The following is a 15,480-nucleotide window of genomic DNA, read 5'->3' as shown; positions in this document are numbered from 1 at the left end:
GAACTAAAAAACCAACACAAGCGAAAGGAAGAAGAAGAAGAAGAAGAAGAAGAAGAAGAAGAAGAAGAAGAAGAGAGAGAGAGAGAGAGAGAGAGAGAGAGAGAGAGAGAGAGAGAGAGAGAGAGAGAGAGTGTGTGTGTGTGTGTGTGTGTGTGTGTGTGTGTGTGTGTGTGTGTGTGTGTTTCTGCACTTCATTATTTTACAGATGATGTCCTATTTCTCCAATCCCTCCACAGGATCCCCAAAGCGAAGGTGCCTCTGGCGTTTTGCCTCTGCCAGTTAGGAGGACCTGAGGAGGTATTATGCTGATTTTCCCTGGAATGATTACTGCTTCCTTGTCAGAGACCCATCTCTTTGTGCTGAGCGCATAACAGAGGTGATAGTGTCTGGCATGGAGGCGTACATTCCTCATTCTTTATCTCAGCCTAAACCTTCTAAACCTTGGTTTAACTCAGCCTGTTCTCGTGCTATACATGATAGAGAGGTTGCCCACAAAAGGTACTTGAGCCTTCCATCTCCTGAATCTCATGCACTTTATATCTCTGCCCGGAATCATGCCAAGTCTGTTCTTCAACTTGCCAAACACTCTTTCATAAATAGAAAATGTCAAAATCTTTCAAACTCAAACTCTCCTCGTGACTTCTGGCATCTAGCCAAAAACATCTCAAATAACTTCACTTCTTCATCTTTCCTCCTTTATTTCATCCTGATGGCACCACTGCCATCTCTTCTGTCTCTAAAGCTGAACTCTTTTCTCAAACCTTTGCTCACAACTCCACCTTGGACGATTCTGGGCTTGTCCTCCCTCTCCTCCTCCCTCTGACTATTTCATGTCTACAATCAAAATTCTTCGTAATGATGTTTTCCATGCCCTCGCTTATGGCCTGATGGGGTTCCTATTGTTCTCAAAAACTGTGCTTCTGTGCTTGCACCTTGCCTGGCCAAACTCTTCCAACTTTGTCTATCGACTTCTACCTTTCCTTCCTGCTGGAAGTTCGCCTACATTCAGCCTGTTCCTAAAAGGGTGACCGTTCTAACCCCTCAAACTACCGTCCTATAGCTTTAATCTCTTGCTTGTCTAAAGTTTTTGAATCTATCCTGAATAGGAAGATTCTCAAACATCTGTCACTTCACAATCTTCTGTCTGATCGCCAGTATGGCTTCCGTCAAGGTCGCTCTACTGGTGATCTTCTGGCTTTCCTTACTGAGTCTTGGTCATCCTCTTTTAGAGATTTCGGTGAAACTTTTGCTGTAGCGTTAGACATATCAAAAGCTTTTGATAGAGTCTGGCATAAAGCTTTGATTTCAAAACTGCCCTCTTACGGCTTCTATCCTTCTCTCTGCAACTTTATCTCAAGTTTCCTTTCCGACCGCTCTATTGCTGCTGTGGTAGGCGGCCACTGTTCTTCTCCTAAACCTATTAATAGTGGTGTTCCTCAGGGTTCTGTCCTGTCACCCCACTCTCTTTCTATTATTCATTAATGACCTTCTTAACCAAACTTCTTGCCCTATCCACTCCTACGCTGATGATACCACCCTACATCTTTCCACGTTCTTTCAGAGACGACCAACCCTTCAGGAAGTCAACAGATCACCCAGGGACGCCGCAGAACGCATGATCTTTCTAAGATTTCCGATTGAGGCAGATAAAATCTTGTAGTTTTGAATGCCTCAAAACTCAATTCCTCCATCTATCAACTCGACACAACCTTCCAGACAACTATCCCTCTTCTTCAATGACACTCAACTGTCTCCCTCTTCCACAATGAATATCCTCGGTCTGTCCTTTGCTCATAATCTTAACTGGAAACTTCACATCTCATCTCTTGCTAAAACAGCTTCTATGAAGTTAGGTGTTCTGAGGCGTCTCCGCCAGTTTTCTCGCCCTCCAACTGCTTACTCTGTATAAGGGCCTTATCCGTCCCTGTATGGAGTACTCTTCGCATGTTTGGGGGTTCCAGTCACACAGTTTTACTAGATAGGGTGGAATCAAAAGCTCTTCGTCTCATCAACTTCCCTCCTCCGACTAACTGTCTTCAGCCTTTTTCTCACCGCAGGAATGTTGCATCTCTTTCTATCTTTTATCGCTATTTTCATGCTAACTGTTCTACTGATCTTGCTAACTGCATGCTTCCCCTCCTCCTGCGGCCTCGCTGCACAAGGCTTTCTTCTTCCTCTCATCCCTATTCTGTCCAACTCTCTAACGCAAGAGTTAACGAGTACTCTCAATCATTCATCCCTTTCACTGGTGAACTGTGGAACTCCCTCCTTGCATCTGTATTTCCAAATTCCTACTACTTGTCTTCTTTTAAGAGGGAGGTATCGAGGCATTTGCTCCCCAACTTTGGCTGACGCTTTTACACTTTTTAGAGATCCAGCATTCAAGTGGGCCTTTTATTTTAATCTTTCTTTTTTTGCCCTTGGCTGGCTCTCTTCCCTACGTAAAAAAAAAAAAAAAAAAAAAAAATCGAGAATGCCACCACATATACAAAGTTATTTCGATATGAGAGTATCAAGACACTTATCAAACTAAATTCATTTCAACACATTGTAACGATCTGCTTAGTACTTAATTAGTATCTTATTCTATACTCTCTTTTTTCTATTATTCTATTTTATCATGTATCATTTATCTATTTTATCAGAGAAAGTGGCTTTTTAAATGTTACCAATAAAAGACGCCGAAACGTTTGAGAATACGAATCCTCCCTTGCTCTCTATATTGACATGTGATGGGTGGACATAGAAAAGAAAGCATAGTTATCTTAATAAAACTGTTAACGTAGAATAGAAATGCATTAGTGAAAATTCCTGTGCCTTTCGTCATACTACCTTGTTAAATCGATGCTTCCTATATTGACATGTGGTGATACGGATAAGAAAGTTGTTTTATCGCTCTATGAACACAGTCAGAAAACACTCATGAAGACCCTGCATATACCTTTTAGTATAGCCCGTTCAATCCTCCTTGCTGCCTACATTAACACGAAGCGGGTGGACACAGTAATAGGACAAAGCTGTAGCCTTACCAAACTATCAACAGAAACACGAACGCATTCTAGAAGACCCCATGCAACTTTCACTATAACTTATTCAATGTATTTCCTTTCTACCTCGACAACAGACAAAGCACTATATACCAAACCAACAATACCATCAAGGAAACACTCGTTTGCAACTTTCATCACAATTTTGATAGATGTAGAGAAACGCTATTTAGGAGGCCGCAAAGATGGCTGGTGAGGTTTTTCAAGAGCGTTTTCCAGTTAGTAATGTAGATATCTTGTCAATCTGTCCCTAGAACCGTAAAAACACCTTAAAAGCTAGAATATATTTAGATAAAACCCTTTTGAAATAGTGGAGGTTAAGCACAGAAGTGTTTGAGAATACGAAACGCTTGACAATACTTCCTCTGTCTCAACAGGTGGTGCATAGACGTAAGAATACCAGGCAGAGGAGACGCCAAGCCAGACAAGAACGGCAGAGGTAAGACAAAGCGGCGATGACGCAGGACAAGAGGTGTTGTAGAAATGGAGAGGAAAAAAGGATAGAGGAATGGTAAGAAAGAGAGGAGATGAGAAACGCGGGAAGGAGGAAAGCATGATAGCATAATGTAAGAGAAAGGGAAGGGTTAAAAGATGGGTAAAGGAGGGAAATATATGAGAAGGAAGAGAACAAAATAGTATTTGGGGAGTGTAGGAGGAGAAAGGTGAGGGAGGATAGGTGAAGGGTAAGAAAGGTATGTAGAAGAGATGTGAGACGAAAGAAAGAGGAAGCGAGAGAGCAAATAGAGAGTGGAAGAGGGAAGAGGGAAAGGAGAGGAAATAAAAAGGATGAAGGAGGAAAGAAATTTAAGCAAGGAAGAGGTATCGTAACTATAACTACAGAATGCGTAGAAATGTCACTACTATATAGGATATCGTGATATCATTAACTTGCACTCATTTTTGCCTTCAACTTCATCTTTTTATCTTCTTCTTCTTCTTCTTCTTCTTCTTCTTCTTCTTCTTCTTCCTCCTCCTCCTCCTCCTCCTCCTCCTCCTCCTCCTCCTCCTCCTCCTCCTCCTCTTCTTCTTCTTCTTCTTCATCTTCTTCATCTTCTTCTACCAGTTGTTTACCGTTTCCTTTTTTTTTTTTTCCACGAGGTTTACTTATGGCAGGTGACATAAATGAACAACTTTTTAGGAAATGTGAGGACTTAAATTCTGTGGAAGTGCATCTCTCTCTCTCTCTCTCTCTCTCTCTCTCTCTCTCTCTCTCTCTCTCTCTCTCTCTCTCTCTCTCTCTCTCTCTCTCTCTCTCTCTCTCTCTCTCTCTCTCTCTCTTTCTTGTAATGCGTTGTATCAATAGTCTTCGTGAATATATTCAACGAAGAACACACTATAGTTCAATAATCATCCCTTTCATCCTCCCTACTTATGTCTACATACCATATAATAGAACATATCTTGTTATCAGACACCATTTTTTTCTTTTTTATGGTATGGCCTATAGCGCCTGTAGGTAACTTAAAGAGTATGGGAAGCGCTGTTCAACTTCCACCCATGCATTAGTGGCGCAAGCGATTTTATTCATAGTGGTACCCATATTAGGGCCCATAACACTACCCAAGCTTATCTTAGGTGTAACCACCTAGAACCTGGGTATCATGGTGAAGGATGTATGAGTTGTAATGGTTATATACTTGAACAAAATTTTAAATGTTCAATCAACTCGATAAAAGTAATTAAAGTATATGAAGCTTCTCAATTCTGGACGGAACCTTCTGTTACAGCTTCATGAACACCTTCAGTCTTATTCCAAAATAATTTTGTTCTGCACCTCCACTGCATTAAAAAGGCCTTTTATTGAAGTTACAGAAGCTTAAAGGGTACTTTTTCTTCATTATTCCAGTGACAGATTAACGTTATTCATACACTATAACAGAAGGAACACTCATGAGAACCCGTCTAATCATCTCTGTGGTCTTTGAAAAAGGCCACATTATAGAGCGTTTCATCATACAAGCAGGACTATATTCTGAAACATTTCGATGGCGCATCTCTACTACATTCAAAAGGCCTTTTATTGAAGCTACACAGGTTTGATGGCTCTTTTTATGATTATAGTGACTAACGAGATTTCTAAACAGTATTAACAGGAGAAACGCTTTTGAGAATCTTGCTTATCATCTCCGTGGCCTTAGAAAATTGTTGTGGTAAGAGAGCAGTGTTTCAGACTATTGGTCAAATGATGCACTATCTTTTTGCATTCCTAATCTCTCCTCGGTGGTCTCCTTGTCTCTTATCAACCAGGTTGTAATAGTTTATTGTGATCTTGCTCCCTGCTTTCATGTTTATCTTCTTCCTCCTTCATTTATTCATTTTACCCTCTTTCCTCCTTCTATTATCATCTCATATTCCTCTTTGTTCTGTCGTATTTCATCTCTTGGTGTTTCTTTGGGTACATATATAGCCACTCCCAACTGCACTACCATACACGTAGCCACACCCACACTACAATACCAACGAGCATCTTTTCTACACGTATACTCTCTCCCCACCATCGACATTACCTACAGATTTCACCTCTGCTCTTCTTCCATACTATATCAGTGTGCTTCTCTTATGTCAGTTTACTTCGTGCAGTGAAATGAGAGCGTACTGAGAACCTGAGAATCTCTCTCTCTCTCTCTCTCTCTCTCTCTCTCTCTCTCTCTCTCTCTCTCTCTCTCTCTCTCAAAATAACCCAAACAGAACCACTCCCTCGATAAGCCAACACAACAAAGCACTGAAACCAACATACAAAACATGTAAGCCAGTAATACTAATGCTCACACACACACACACACACACACACTAACCACATCCACCCACATCAGACCACCACCACACCACCGTACCCTCCCCTACTGCCTCTCCTCTGTGCCTCCTGCTATCCCTGCCACCCCCCTAAAGTTACCCATCCGACGCTCGCCTCCCAGCCTGGCCCCGCCTCTCTCCGCCCCTCCCATTCTTTCCCCCCAGGGCACGCGGATGGCAAGCTGCTGGGAGAAGGGAGAAGGGAAAGGAGGCAGGAGCGTCGTGTGGGTGGGGACAGTGGATTGGAAATAAAGACGTAGACGTAACGAGAGGGAAGGGTGAGAAATGGGTAAGAGGTGAAATTTGTTTGTGATGGAGTTGCGTGTGTGTGCATATAAATATTAGGCAAGCTTGGTATGAAAGGAAAGAGAACATCACGTAAGAACGTAACATAAGAGAAGAACAGGTTACTCATTATTGTTGTCAGTTAGAGGATGCATGCTTGGCTGATTTAGGAGGGAGTGGTGGTCATGGTGGTGGTGGTGGTGGTCGCGGTCAAGCGAGGAGTGATGTACTACGCACGTGGGTGAATGCATGACACTTTACTTATGAGGATACTTGATTATTTGGACCAGTGTAGCTACATAAGTCAATTTGAATATATGTAGTGATGAAGGAAGGAGGAGATTGGATCAGCCAGGCAGGAAGAAGACCATAGGGAAGATTTATGGATGCAGTAAGGGAAGACATGCGAGTGGCGGGTGTAACGGAAGGCGCAGAAAACAGTAAATAAGGTGGAGACGAGAGATCTGTGGCGAGCCGGACCTTGCTTGAGTGGCGATCTCTAAAACTATCAACAAGGATCGAGCCGTAACATAATTAGCAACCGTTGCTTATTATTTAAAAAAAGTGAGCGTATATCTGCGGTTTCCTAAATGGGTGACAAGGGTATGGTGGCATTCATAACCACATTCTGAAACATTTCTGCCCAGCACCTCCACTGTGACTACTTTCAAAAGACGTTACACGTGTTTTTAAAGCTTTACCGACAGATTAACAAAATTTCTGCATTACTATCAAGAGAAACACACGTAGGAAACTGGACCATCATCTATGGCTTTTGAAAATAGTGGAGAGAGAGAGAGAGAGAGAGAGAGAGAGAGAGAGAGAGAGAGAGAGACACAGGCCTTCATGCTAAAATTCTTGAACGTGTAAGTAGATGATTGTGGGCAGAGATATCTTGCTAAATAGTTATTGATTGCGGGGAGCAGGCGAAATGATCTACTGGGAAGGTGATCCACTGCGGCGGCCGAGGGTGGAAGGTCAGCCTCGGTCCGTCTCCCGCAGATGGAGAGAGAGAGAGAGAGAGAGAGAGAGAGAGAGAGGTTCGTTGATAGGGAGAGGGCGGGGATGTAGGTAGTAAGGGAGAGAGGGAGAGAGATCCACACTTCACTCCCCCACCACCACCGCCACCCTCTCCCCACCCACGCTTCCCGCTGTTCTCCCCCAATCCCTTCCTCTTCCATCTTCGCCTTGCCATTTCCCTTTTCTGTGCAATCTTTTCATATCGTCCATTACCAGAGCGTGTCTTTCTTCCCCTTCCTTGCGAATTCTCTCTCTTTCCTTCTCCTCCCTCTATCTTCTAATCTCCTCACTTTGCATTCTCCCACGACGACTTCTGAGGATTTGGTGGACCAGCCAGCCAGCTTCCCTGTCCCGCTCACACTCTTTCTCTCTGTCCTTCCTTCCCTCCCGGCTCACCGTCCTCTCTCGCTCGCTCGCACGGACGCAGCACCACCACCACGCATCCCCAAGCCTCATACTCATCGTTGTGGAAGAGTATCAGGTTCCTCATTCCTGCTCAGACTTCGTAGCACCACCACCACCACTACCACTGTTACTGTTGTGTTACCCATGAAGTATCGTCCTTCCTTGCAAATAGTAATACTGTAGACAAATTACTTCTTCAAACAGGAAAATTTTTTATTATATATGATGTGTGTATAACATACCAAGGCACGTTGCAGAGAGAGAGAGAGAGAGAGATTTTCAAAGAGCAGCATATCATCACTTCCTGACTAATGTAATTGCACTACTGTACTGTACAGCACACAGAAACAAGCCACAGCATTAGACCACAATACAAGTAAAATGTATGTATTACTGCTCTCGATGGTGAGGGAGGATCTAGATACTGAGAGAGAGAGAGAGAGAGAGAGAGAGAGAGAGAGAGAGAGAGAGAGAGAGAGAGAGAGGGCGGGGCAGTGAATGCACTTTACTTTTTGCACCTATCCTTGCACCAAAAAACATGAAATGCCAAGGAAGAGGATGAAAGCATTTCCCGACCTTCATGGGTGAAAGGAATGCTTTTTACTTTTTTCATCTGTGAGGCTGATAGGCAAACAATGGCTATGATTGTGTGTTGGTCGCGCGCTGCCCGGGACGCCGCCTTATTGAGACGCTCCTTGTGCCCTCAAGTGGTGCGGCGCAGCACACAGGCGCCTCACCCAACACTGGTGTGTGCCTGGTGCCGGTGTTGGTGGTGGTGATCTGTTATGGACTAGTATTCAGAAACATTTTGCTCTCTCATCACGATTACATGAAAAAAAAAACATTGATATCATTATTATAGTCTAGTTTTCAAGAGTTTTCTTGTTCATATTGTAGAATTTTCTTTATGTGTATCACTATAGAATCTTAAGTGTTGTTATGACCCTTATACAGAAACACCTTGCTTTCTCACCACGACTATTTTCAAAAGCCACAAAGATAAATGGTCGGAGTTTTCAAGTGTTTCTCCTCTCAGTAAAGTAGAATTTGTTTTATCTGTCACTGGAATCATAAAGAAAGCTTAAAAACTTGTGTAATTTCGACGATGTAGAGACTTGAAAGTAAGTAATCGAGATGCGACCAGAAATGTTTCAGAATATGGTCCATGATGTGTGTGTGTGTGTGTGTGTGTGTGTGTGTGTGTGTGTGTGTGTGTGTGTGTGTGTTTTATTCACCATGGTCGTCTGCTGGTCACCCAGCCAGCCTTTCCCCTACGGAAAGAGCTCAAAGCTCTAACTGACCGATCTTTGGGTAGGACTGAGACCACATCACACACCATACACCAGGAAAGTAAGGCCACAACCCCTCGAGTTACATCCCGTACATATACTTGCTGCCAGGTGAACAGAGGCTACACATTGAGAGGCTCGCCCATTTGCCTTGCCGCTCCCGGGACTCGAACCCGGGTCCTCTTGGTTGTAAGCCGAATGTGCTAACCACTACACTACGTTGTGTGTGTGTGTGTGTGTGTGTGTGTGTGTGTGTGTGTGTGTGTGTGTGTGATTCACCTTCACCTCGGTCGTCTGCTGGTCACCCAGCCAGTCTTCCCCGTTACAGAGCGAGGTCAGAACTCATAGACCGATCTTCGGGTAGGACTGAGACCACACCACATTCCACACACCGGGAAAGCGAAGCCACAACCCCTCGAGTTACATCCTGTACCTATTTACTGCTAGGTGAACAGGGGCCACACATTAAGAGACTTGCCCATTTTGACTCGCCGCTTACCAGGATTCGAACCCGGCCCTCTCGATTGTGAGTCGAGCGTACTAACCACTGCACTACGCGGTGTGTGTGTGTGTGTGTGTGTGTGTGTGTGTGTGTGTGTGTGTGTGTAATAGAAGGTGGAGCAAACGTAGAACTATAAATTCGGAAACGCTTTGTTCTCTCACTACGACTGTTTTCTAACACTACCGAGATGACTAACCGAATTCTCAAGAATGTTTCTCCTATTAGAGCGTGTAAATATTGTTAAATTGCCAATAGGACCACAAAAGATAAGACGATAGAAGGTATCACTTCAACTCGGGGTATAAATAGAAGCATTTCAGAATGTCTATTGACTGACGTATATGCATGGATATAATGACTTGGGATCTTTCACGCATCACATAGCTACCTCCTTTTCTTGCTCAAGGGGAACGCTAATTCGCTGTACTTAGCCCATTTACTCTTATAGTCGTCCTTCCTTAACCATCATAGCACCATAATCATAAAAGAAATCCTTGCATGGAGACACAATAGAGAAACGAGAGAAGACAGATAGCTAATTTCATCTTTTTACGCTACGGAAATACTTACGAGAGCTTAGCATAAAATTACGTCTTGAAATCATGGATATTACGGGAAAGTTTTGCTTAGACTCAGCAGAATAGAAGTTAAATCCTTAGTGAAGTAAACGCGAAGCAAATTGAAACTGTATGAAGTTATAACCGACTTAATGTTAACGAGTAATGTCAGAGTGTGGTGGTGGTGGTGGTGGTGATTACACATGTAGAGCAGTAGTGATGTTGCGATGGTGTGGTGGTGGTGTTTGCGGTGATGTAGTGATATAGGAGTAGCCATTGTGGTAGTGTGGTGGCGAAGTGATGGTATACAAAAACGTAATGGTGATAGAATAGAGGTGGTGATAATGCATGGTATAGTGGTAGTGATGATGGTGAATGAGGAGTGACGCTATGGCAGTATGACGCGGTGGTGATAAAAAATAATAGTGAACATTGGTGGTAGTGGCGGTGGTGGTGGCATAATACATGCAATGGTGATGGACAATGATAATGGTAATGGTGATGAGGCTGTTTAGGGAAGAGGGAGGATGCGAAGGAGGGGGGGAAGGGGTTGGAGTATTCAAATAAACTAACTGCCTGGCCGCCTGTGTCTTGCCTGTGCGTTCTATAGAGCCTATGAAGTGAAAGGAAGAGGGATGCTGGGCTGAGCTGGAATAGACGGGCAACTAACGGAGATCTTTGTCAAATTTACTTACCTCCTCCTGATGAAAAGAAATAAATACTGTGATTGATTTGAACTATCTAACTTTGTATCTATCTGCCCATCTTTCCCTCCTATCTATCTATCAGGCTGGTAATTTCACACACACACACACACACACACACACACACACACACACACACACACACAGGCCCGGTAGCTTAGTGGTTAGAGCGCTGGCTTCACAAGCCAGAGGACCGGGGTTCGATTCCCTGGCCGGGTGGAGATATTTGGGTGTGTGTCCTTTCACGTGTAGCCCCTGTTCACCTAGCAGTGAGTAGGTACGGGATGTAAATCGAGGAGTTGTGACCTTGTTGTCCCGGTGTGTGGTGTTGTGCCTGGTCTCAGGCCTATCCGAAAATCGGAAATAATGAGCTCTGAGCTCGCTCCGTAGGGTAACGTCTGGCTGTCTCGTCAGAGACTGCAGCAGATCAAACAGTGAAACACACACACACACACACACACACACACACTTTACTTCTCTGTTTGGATGACTTATTTGCTTATATATTTTTTGTGGGGTCTAGGTAGAAACAAGACCCCCAAACTATCTTCAATGTAGGTTCGAATCATAATTATTATGCTGAATATTTTGTCATATCGCATCGCTTTTTACTAACTGCTTTTCGGATACTCCTAACTGCATGCGTCTCCCGCGGCCTCGCTGTACAAGATCTTTCTCTCCTTCATCCCTTATTCTGTCCACCTTTCTAGTGCAATAGCTTACCAGTGTTCTCAATCTTTTAACCCTTTTACTTTTTAACTCCAGAAATCCCGTTCTGCTTCTGTATTTTCCCATTTCTATGACATGAAATCTTTCAAGAGTGAGGTTTCAAGAAACTTTACAAATGTACGATAATCCTTTTGGCCCTTTTCTTTAGGAGCTGACACCTCAACAGGCTTTTTTTTTTTTTTTCTCAAATGTTCATAGACCTCCACCCGCACCCCGCTCACATAAACAAAAATAAATGAAATTAATAGATGATAAAGAAAAATTATTATCAGTCATGTCATCTAGCCACAACGCCACGGCACCAACAAGCCGATACGCTACCACGCTCTGTATTTTGAAATGCTAGGGAGTTTCACACGAATTACTTCTCAAGGTCACCAAGATCATTCGTCGCATTCTCATGGCTGCTTTGCTGTCAATGAAGCAGATTTTTCTGTTAAATTACTACCAAATTCAGGATTTTCTTGCTACTCATTTTCTTTCGCTTTGGATGTAGTAGGGTTTTTCATGAATATCTAGGATCGACGGAGCTGTGCGTGTGAATGTGTGGTGCTTGTCTGGGCTGCTCCGTTTAGCATTGCTGCTCTCATTAGGCCCATATTCTGAAACGCTTTGCTCTTTCACCATCACTGCTTTCCAAAGGCTCCGGATGAAAATACTCGTGTTCAACTGTATTATTGCGGTTCTTGTGATAGATTGGCAAGATTTATTGTTTATTAAAAGGAGAAACCATTCTGATAACACGGCTAATTGTCTCTGTGGCCTTGCAAAATTGTCGTAGTGAGAGGGAAAGGTGTTTTTGAATATGGGTGTCATCAGCTATAACAGATTGCCAGAATCATGAAAACATCTTTAAAGATCCTTATAACTTCCATGCAAGCCTGTTAAACTATCTCTGAAATCATGAAAACTATTAGAAAGCGTCTCCTCTGGTAATTTTCCAAGAAACCGTTAAACTAAATGATCATGAAAACACCCTTGCGAGAATCCATAAGGATTGTTGAAAAAAAATAGTTGAGGTGAGTGATTGGAATACTTGCATAAAAACGTAATTTTTAACAAAACACGCTACCTGTTCGAGAGAGAGAGAGAGAGAGAGAGAGAGAGAGAGTACAAGGGTTGGTTGTGTCAAGTCCTCGAGTTGTGTGAGTGAGAGTTTGTTGGGCGGACGCTTCACGTGATAGTCGTACGTGTTAACACAGCGGATTGGGAAGCTGATTGCATAACACCGCTCTCTCTCTCTCTCTCTCTCTCTCTCTCTCTCTCTCTCTCATGCTTTCCAATTACCTTTATCACTACCATTCAGTATATGTATTAATTCAGTTTTATAGCCAGATATCACAAGAACAAGAAAACAAACTAGAAACTAGAGGAAATGCCACGGGGAAAATACAACTGGTGACCTCTATATATATTATAGCAACGTACTTACATTTCCCAAACTTGGGTAAATTTCCCACAGGGGGAAATACGTGGCTACCAGGAGAACTAATTGCACTGCTTACTAGCAACAGAAAAAAAAAATATAGATATCCCAGATGGATTTTCTCATATCTAAGAGAGAGAGAGAGAGAGAGAGAGAGAGAGAGAGAGAGAATTTATGCTTGTTGTAGCCTACACGTTTAGTAGATACGGCGACGTATCTACCAAACGTGTTTTGACTACTCTTCCCCTCGTATACATGAAGAGGGAAATCAGGATAGTTGAATTGGGTGCAGGGGGAAAACGACAGAAAAAGGTTTGGAAACCGCTGCTCTATAGCCTCAGTCAGTAAAATATTTTCTTTAGTTGCAGTTCTTAGAAACTTCAGCACTCAGCCTCTATACTTTAGCCTCAGGAATCAGCACTCAGCAATCTCACTTTATTCTCAGCAAGTCTTTTCACGTTTTTAGTAACAAACCAACAATATCTGAATTCTGAATGGTATTAACGACTCGGCATAAGCCAGACTCGTGGCTATAAGTGAGAAAGGAAGGAGATGCCGCCCGTCACTAGTACTCCGTGCAAAACATTTCGTGTGATTCATATCCCGAGCAGGTTATAATGAATGAAAATGGCAACAGACTGCGTAGTGTTTGATTGGCTGATTTAGAAAAGAAAAAAAAGAATATGTCACCAATGAGCCAGTCTAAGATTAGTAAAAAGAAAACAAGACTGATGAAGGGACGAGATAGGATTAAAGGTGTAGCATGTACCATGGTCTAGCTATTGCTACACCATGACATATATTGTATTGCTGAAGTGGCATGGAATAGACGAACAGCATGAAAATGGAGTCATTCTAAGGAATGAGAGAGAGAGAGAGAGAGAGAGAGAGAGAGAGAGTAGTCGTGGAAGCAATTATTAAGACTTACAAGAATGAGGTTTGGAGGTTACTGTGGAAGCTGATGTACTGGTACAAGACACAGGAGCAGGAATTAAGTTAGTGGAGGGAGAGGTGTGTTCGTCCCTATCTTCAAGGAGAAAGGAAATGTTAAAGAATGTGGAAATTACCGTGGAATTTAATTAATTTCACATATGCGGAAGATTTGGCATAGGATAATGGATGAGATACTTCATTGGAGGTTAAGCAGATCACAGTTTTCTTTCGCTCCCAGAAAAAAAAAAAAAAAAGGAACAAGCCCAGTATTCATTTCGAGGTAAATGGCTGAAAAGTATAGAGTAAAACAGAAAGATTACCTACTTATACATGGTTTTCATAGACATGACTTTTCACAGAAGTCCTGACAGAATACCGATCGAGGCAGTAGCTCCTGAGAGAGAGAGAGAGAGAGAGAGAGAGAGATTCATGTCTTTATTGGCCTTTAACTTTTTTTAAAGTATATTTACATAAGATGGATATAACAGCATTAATTAGGCCAGGTCTGTTAAGCTGAGGCTTTTTACAGACCGGTTGAATTACCTAAGAAGAGAGAGAGAGAGATGACTGGTGAAGGATGTAGCCTAGTGTCAAGACGGGTGAAGCGTAGTGGGCACGTGTCACGCGACGGACGAGCTTGGGATTGAGGACTTAAGGTAGGGCTGCATCAGGGCACTGCGTTGAGTCCGTTCCTCTTTAACATTGTGATGACCAACGTGCTGACTCATAACTACGAGTGAAGACTGGGAACACCGTGGGACGTGATATATGTAGAGATGTTGTTTTGGTGGGGGAGTCTAAAGAAGGGACAGAGCAAAGAATGAATGATTGGAGGTTAGCAAGGGAGAGTAGAGGGATGAAGAAGTCGAACAAAGACACAATACATACAGTGTACAGAAGAAGAGCAATATATATATATGTGAAAGCGTCAGGCTGGATATGAAGTCGAGTTACAGTGAATGCCTTCCACATCAGCATATGACATTGAGGATAAAATAAAAGTAACTATAAAAGGATCTAAGCCGGACGGAGGAGTTAGAGGGATGTATTAGGGGTAGGCCGTTGTGTAGTAGGAAAATACCTGTAAAATTTGTGGGAACAGAAGGCGATGACGTATGGAACAGCAGAGACATTACGTTTGAAGAAATTAAATGAAGAGATCGAGGAAAAAAAAAAAGTAGCAGAAATGAGGATATGGCCTTGGATGTGTAATAAAAGCGGGTTCACACATGTCAATGTGTGACTGAAATTGCAAGTCGCTTGAAGTATCGACTGAGCCCATCCAGTCGAAACACGTTCACACATAGCAACTGGAAAGTATCAGCTGGTTGGCGGGAAGTGAATGTAAACAAACAACTACTCAACAAGATGTCTTCCTGTGGTGACGATGACGATTGCGATCAAATTAAATCATCCCAAGTATTCAATCCTCATCTCCAACAACACCCTGCACAGAGGGAAGCAGTTCTTCGAGAGTAGCAGCGATCTCATTGAACGTCGATTTGCGTAACCATTTTTTGCTGTACGAGTATAGTTCATTTTCTTGGACCGAGATTTGTTCTTTTCCCGCAACAACTCATAAACCTTCTCTACATCGACACATTTTCAAACCTTTCTCCGTGACGTCACAACGTAAACAAAGTCGCAAATCGACTTGCAATTTCAGTCGCAAATTGGTAAGTGTGAACCCGCCTTAAGGTGACGACTGACAATAACGAGGGAGGAAAGAATCATGCTAGGATCAGAGAGGAACAGTAAAGACCACGTAAAGATGAGGGAGATTCGAAGCG

At 42.9% G+C, this 15,480-nt stretch overlaps 1 protein-coding gene across 4 annotated transcripts in view; it reads left to right on the top strand.

Annotated features, from left to right (window-relative positions):
• LOC123515520 (DNA N6-methyl methyltransferase-like) overlaps positions 1 to 15,480 on the top strand; it is a 63,269-nt gene that overhangs the window by 27,671 nt on the left and 20,118 nt on the right. For 2 of the 4 annotated variants that reach the window (XM_045274213.1, XM_045274214.1), the window contains exon 2: positions 3,425 to 3,486. Coding sequence is in view for 1 of the 4 variants with exons in the window: in XM_045274210.1 (XP_045130145.1) it covers positions 6,126 to 6,129 (4 nt within the window). In the remaining 3 variants the exon portion in view is untranslated. Of the gene's footprint in view, positions 1 to 3,424; positions 3,487 to 6,013; positions 6,130 to 14,227; positions 14,347 to 15,480 lie in introns of those variants that run through there. The other 2 variants (XM_045274210.1, XM_045274217.1) reach the window with 2 other exon arrangements.

The sequence above is a fragment of the Portunus trituberculatus genome, chromosome 39, assembly GCF_017591435.1.
Source record: "Portunus trituberculatus isolate SZX2019 chromosome 39, ASM1759143v1, whole genome shotgun sequence".
NCBI lineage: Eukaryota > Metazoa > Arthropoda > Malacostraca > Decapoda > Portunidae > Portunus > Portunus trituberculatus.
This window is presented reverse-complemented; position numbering and strand designations above follow the sequence as displayed.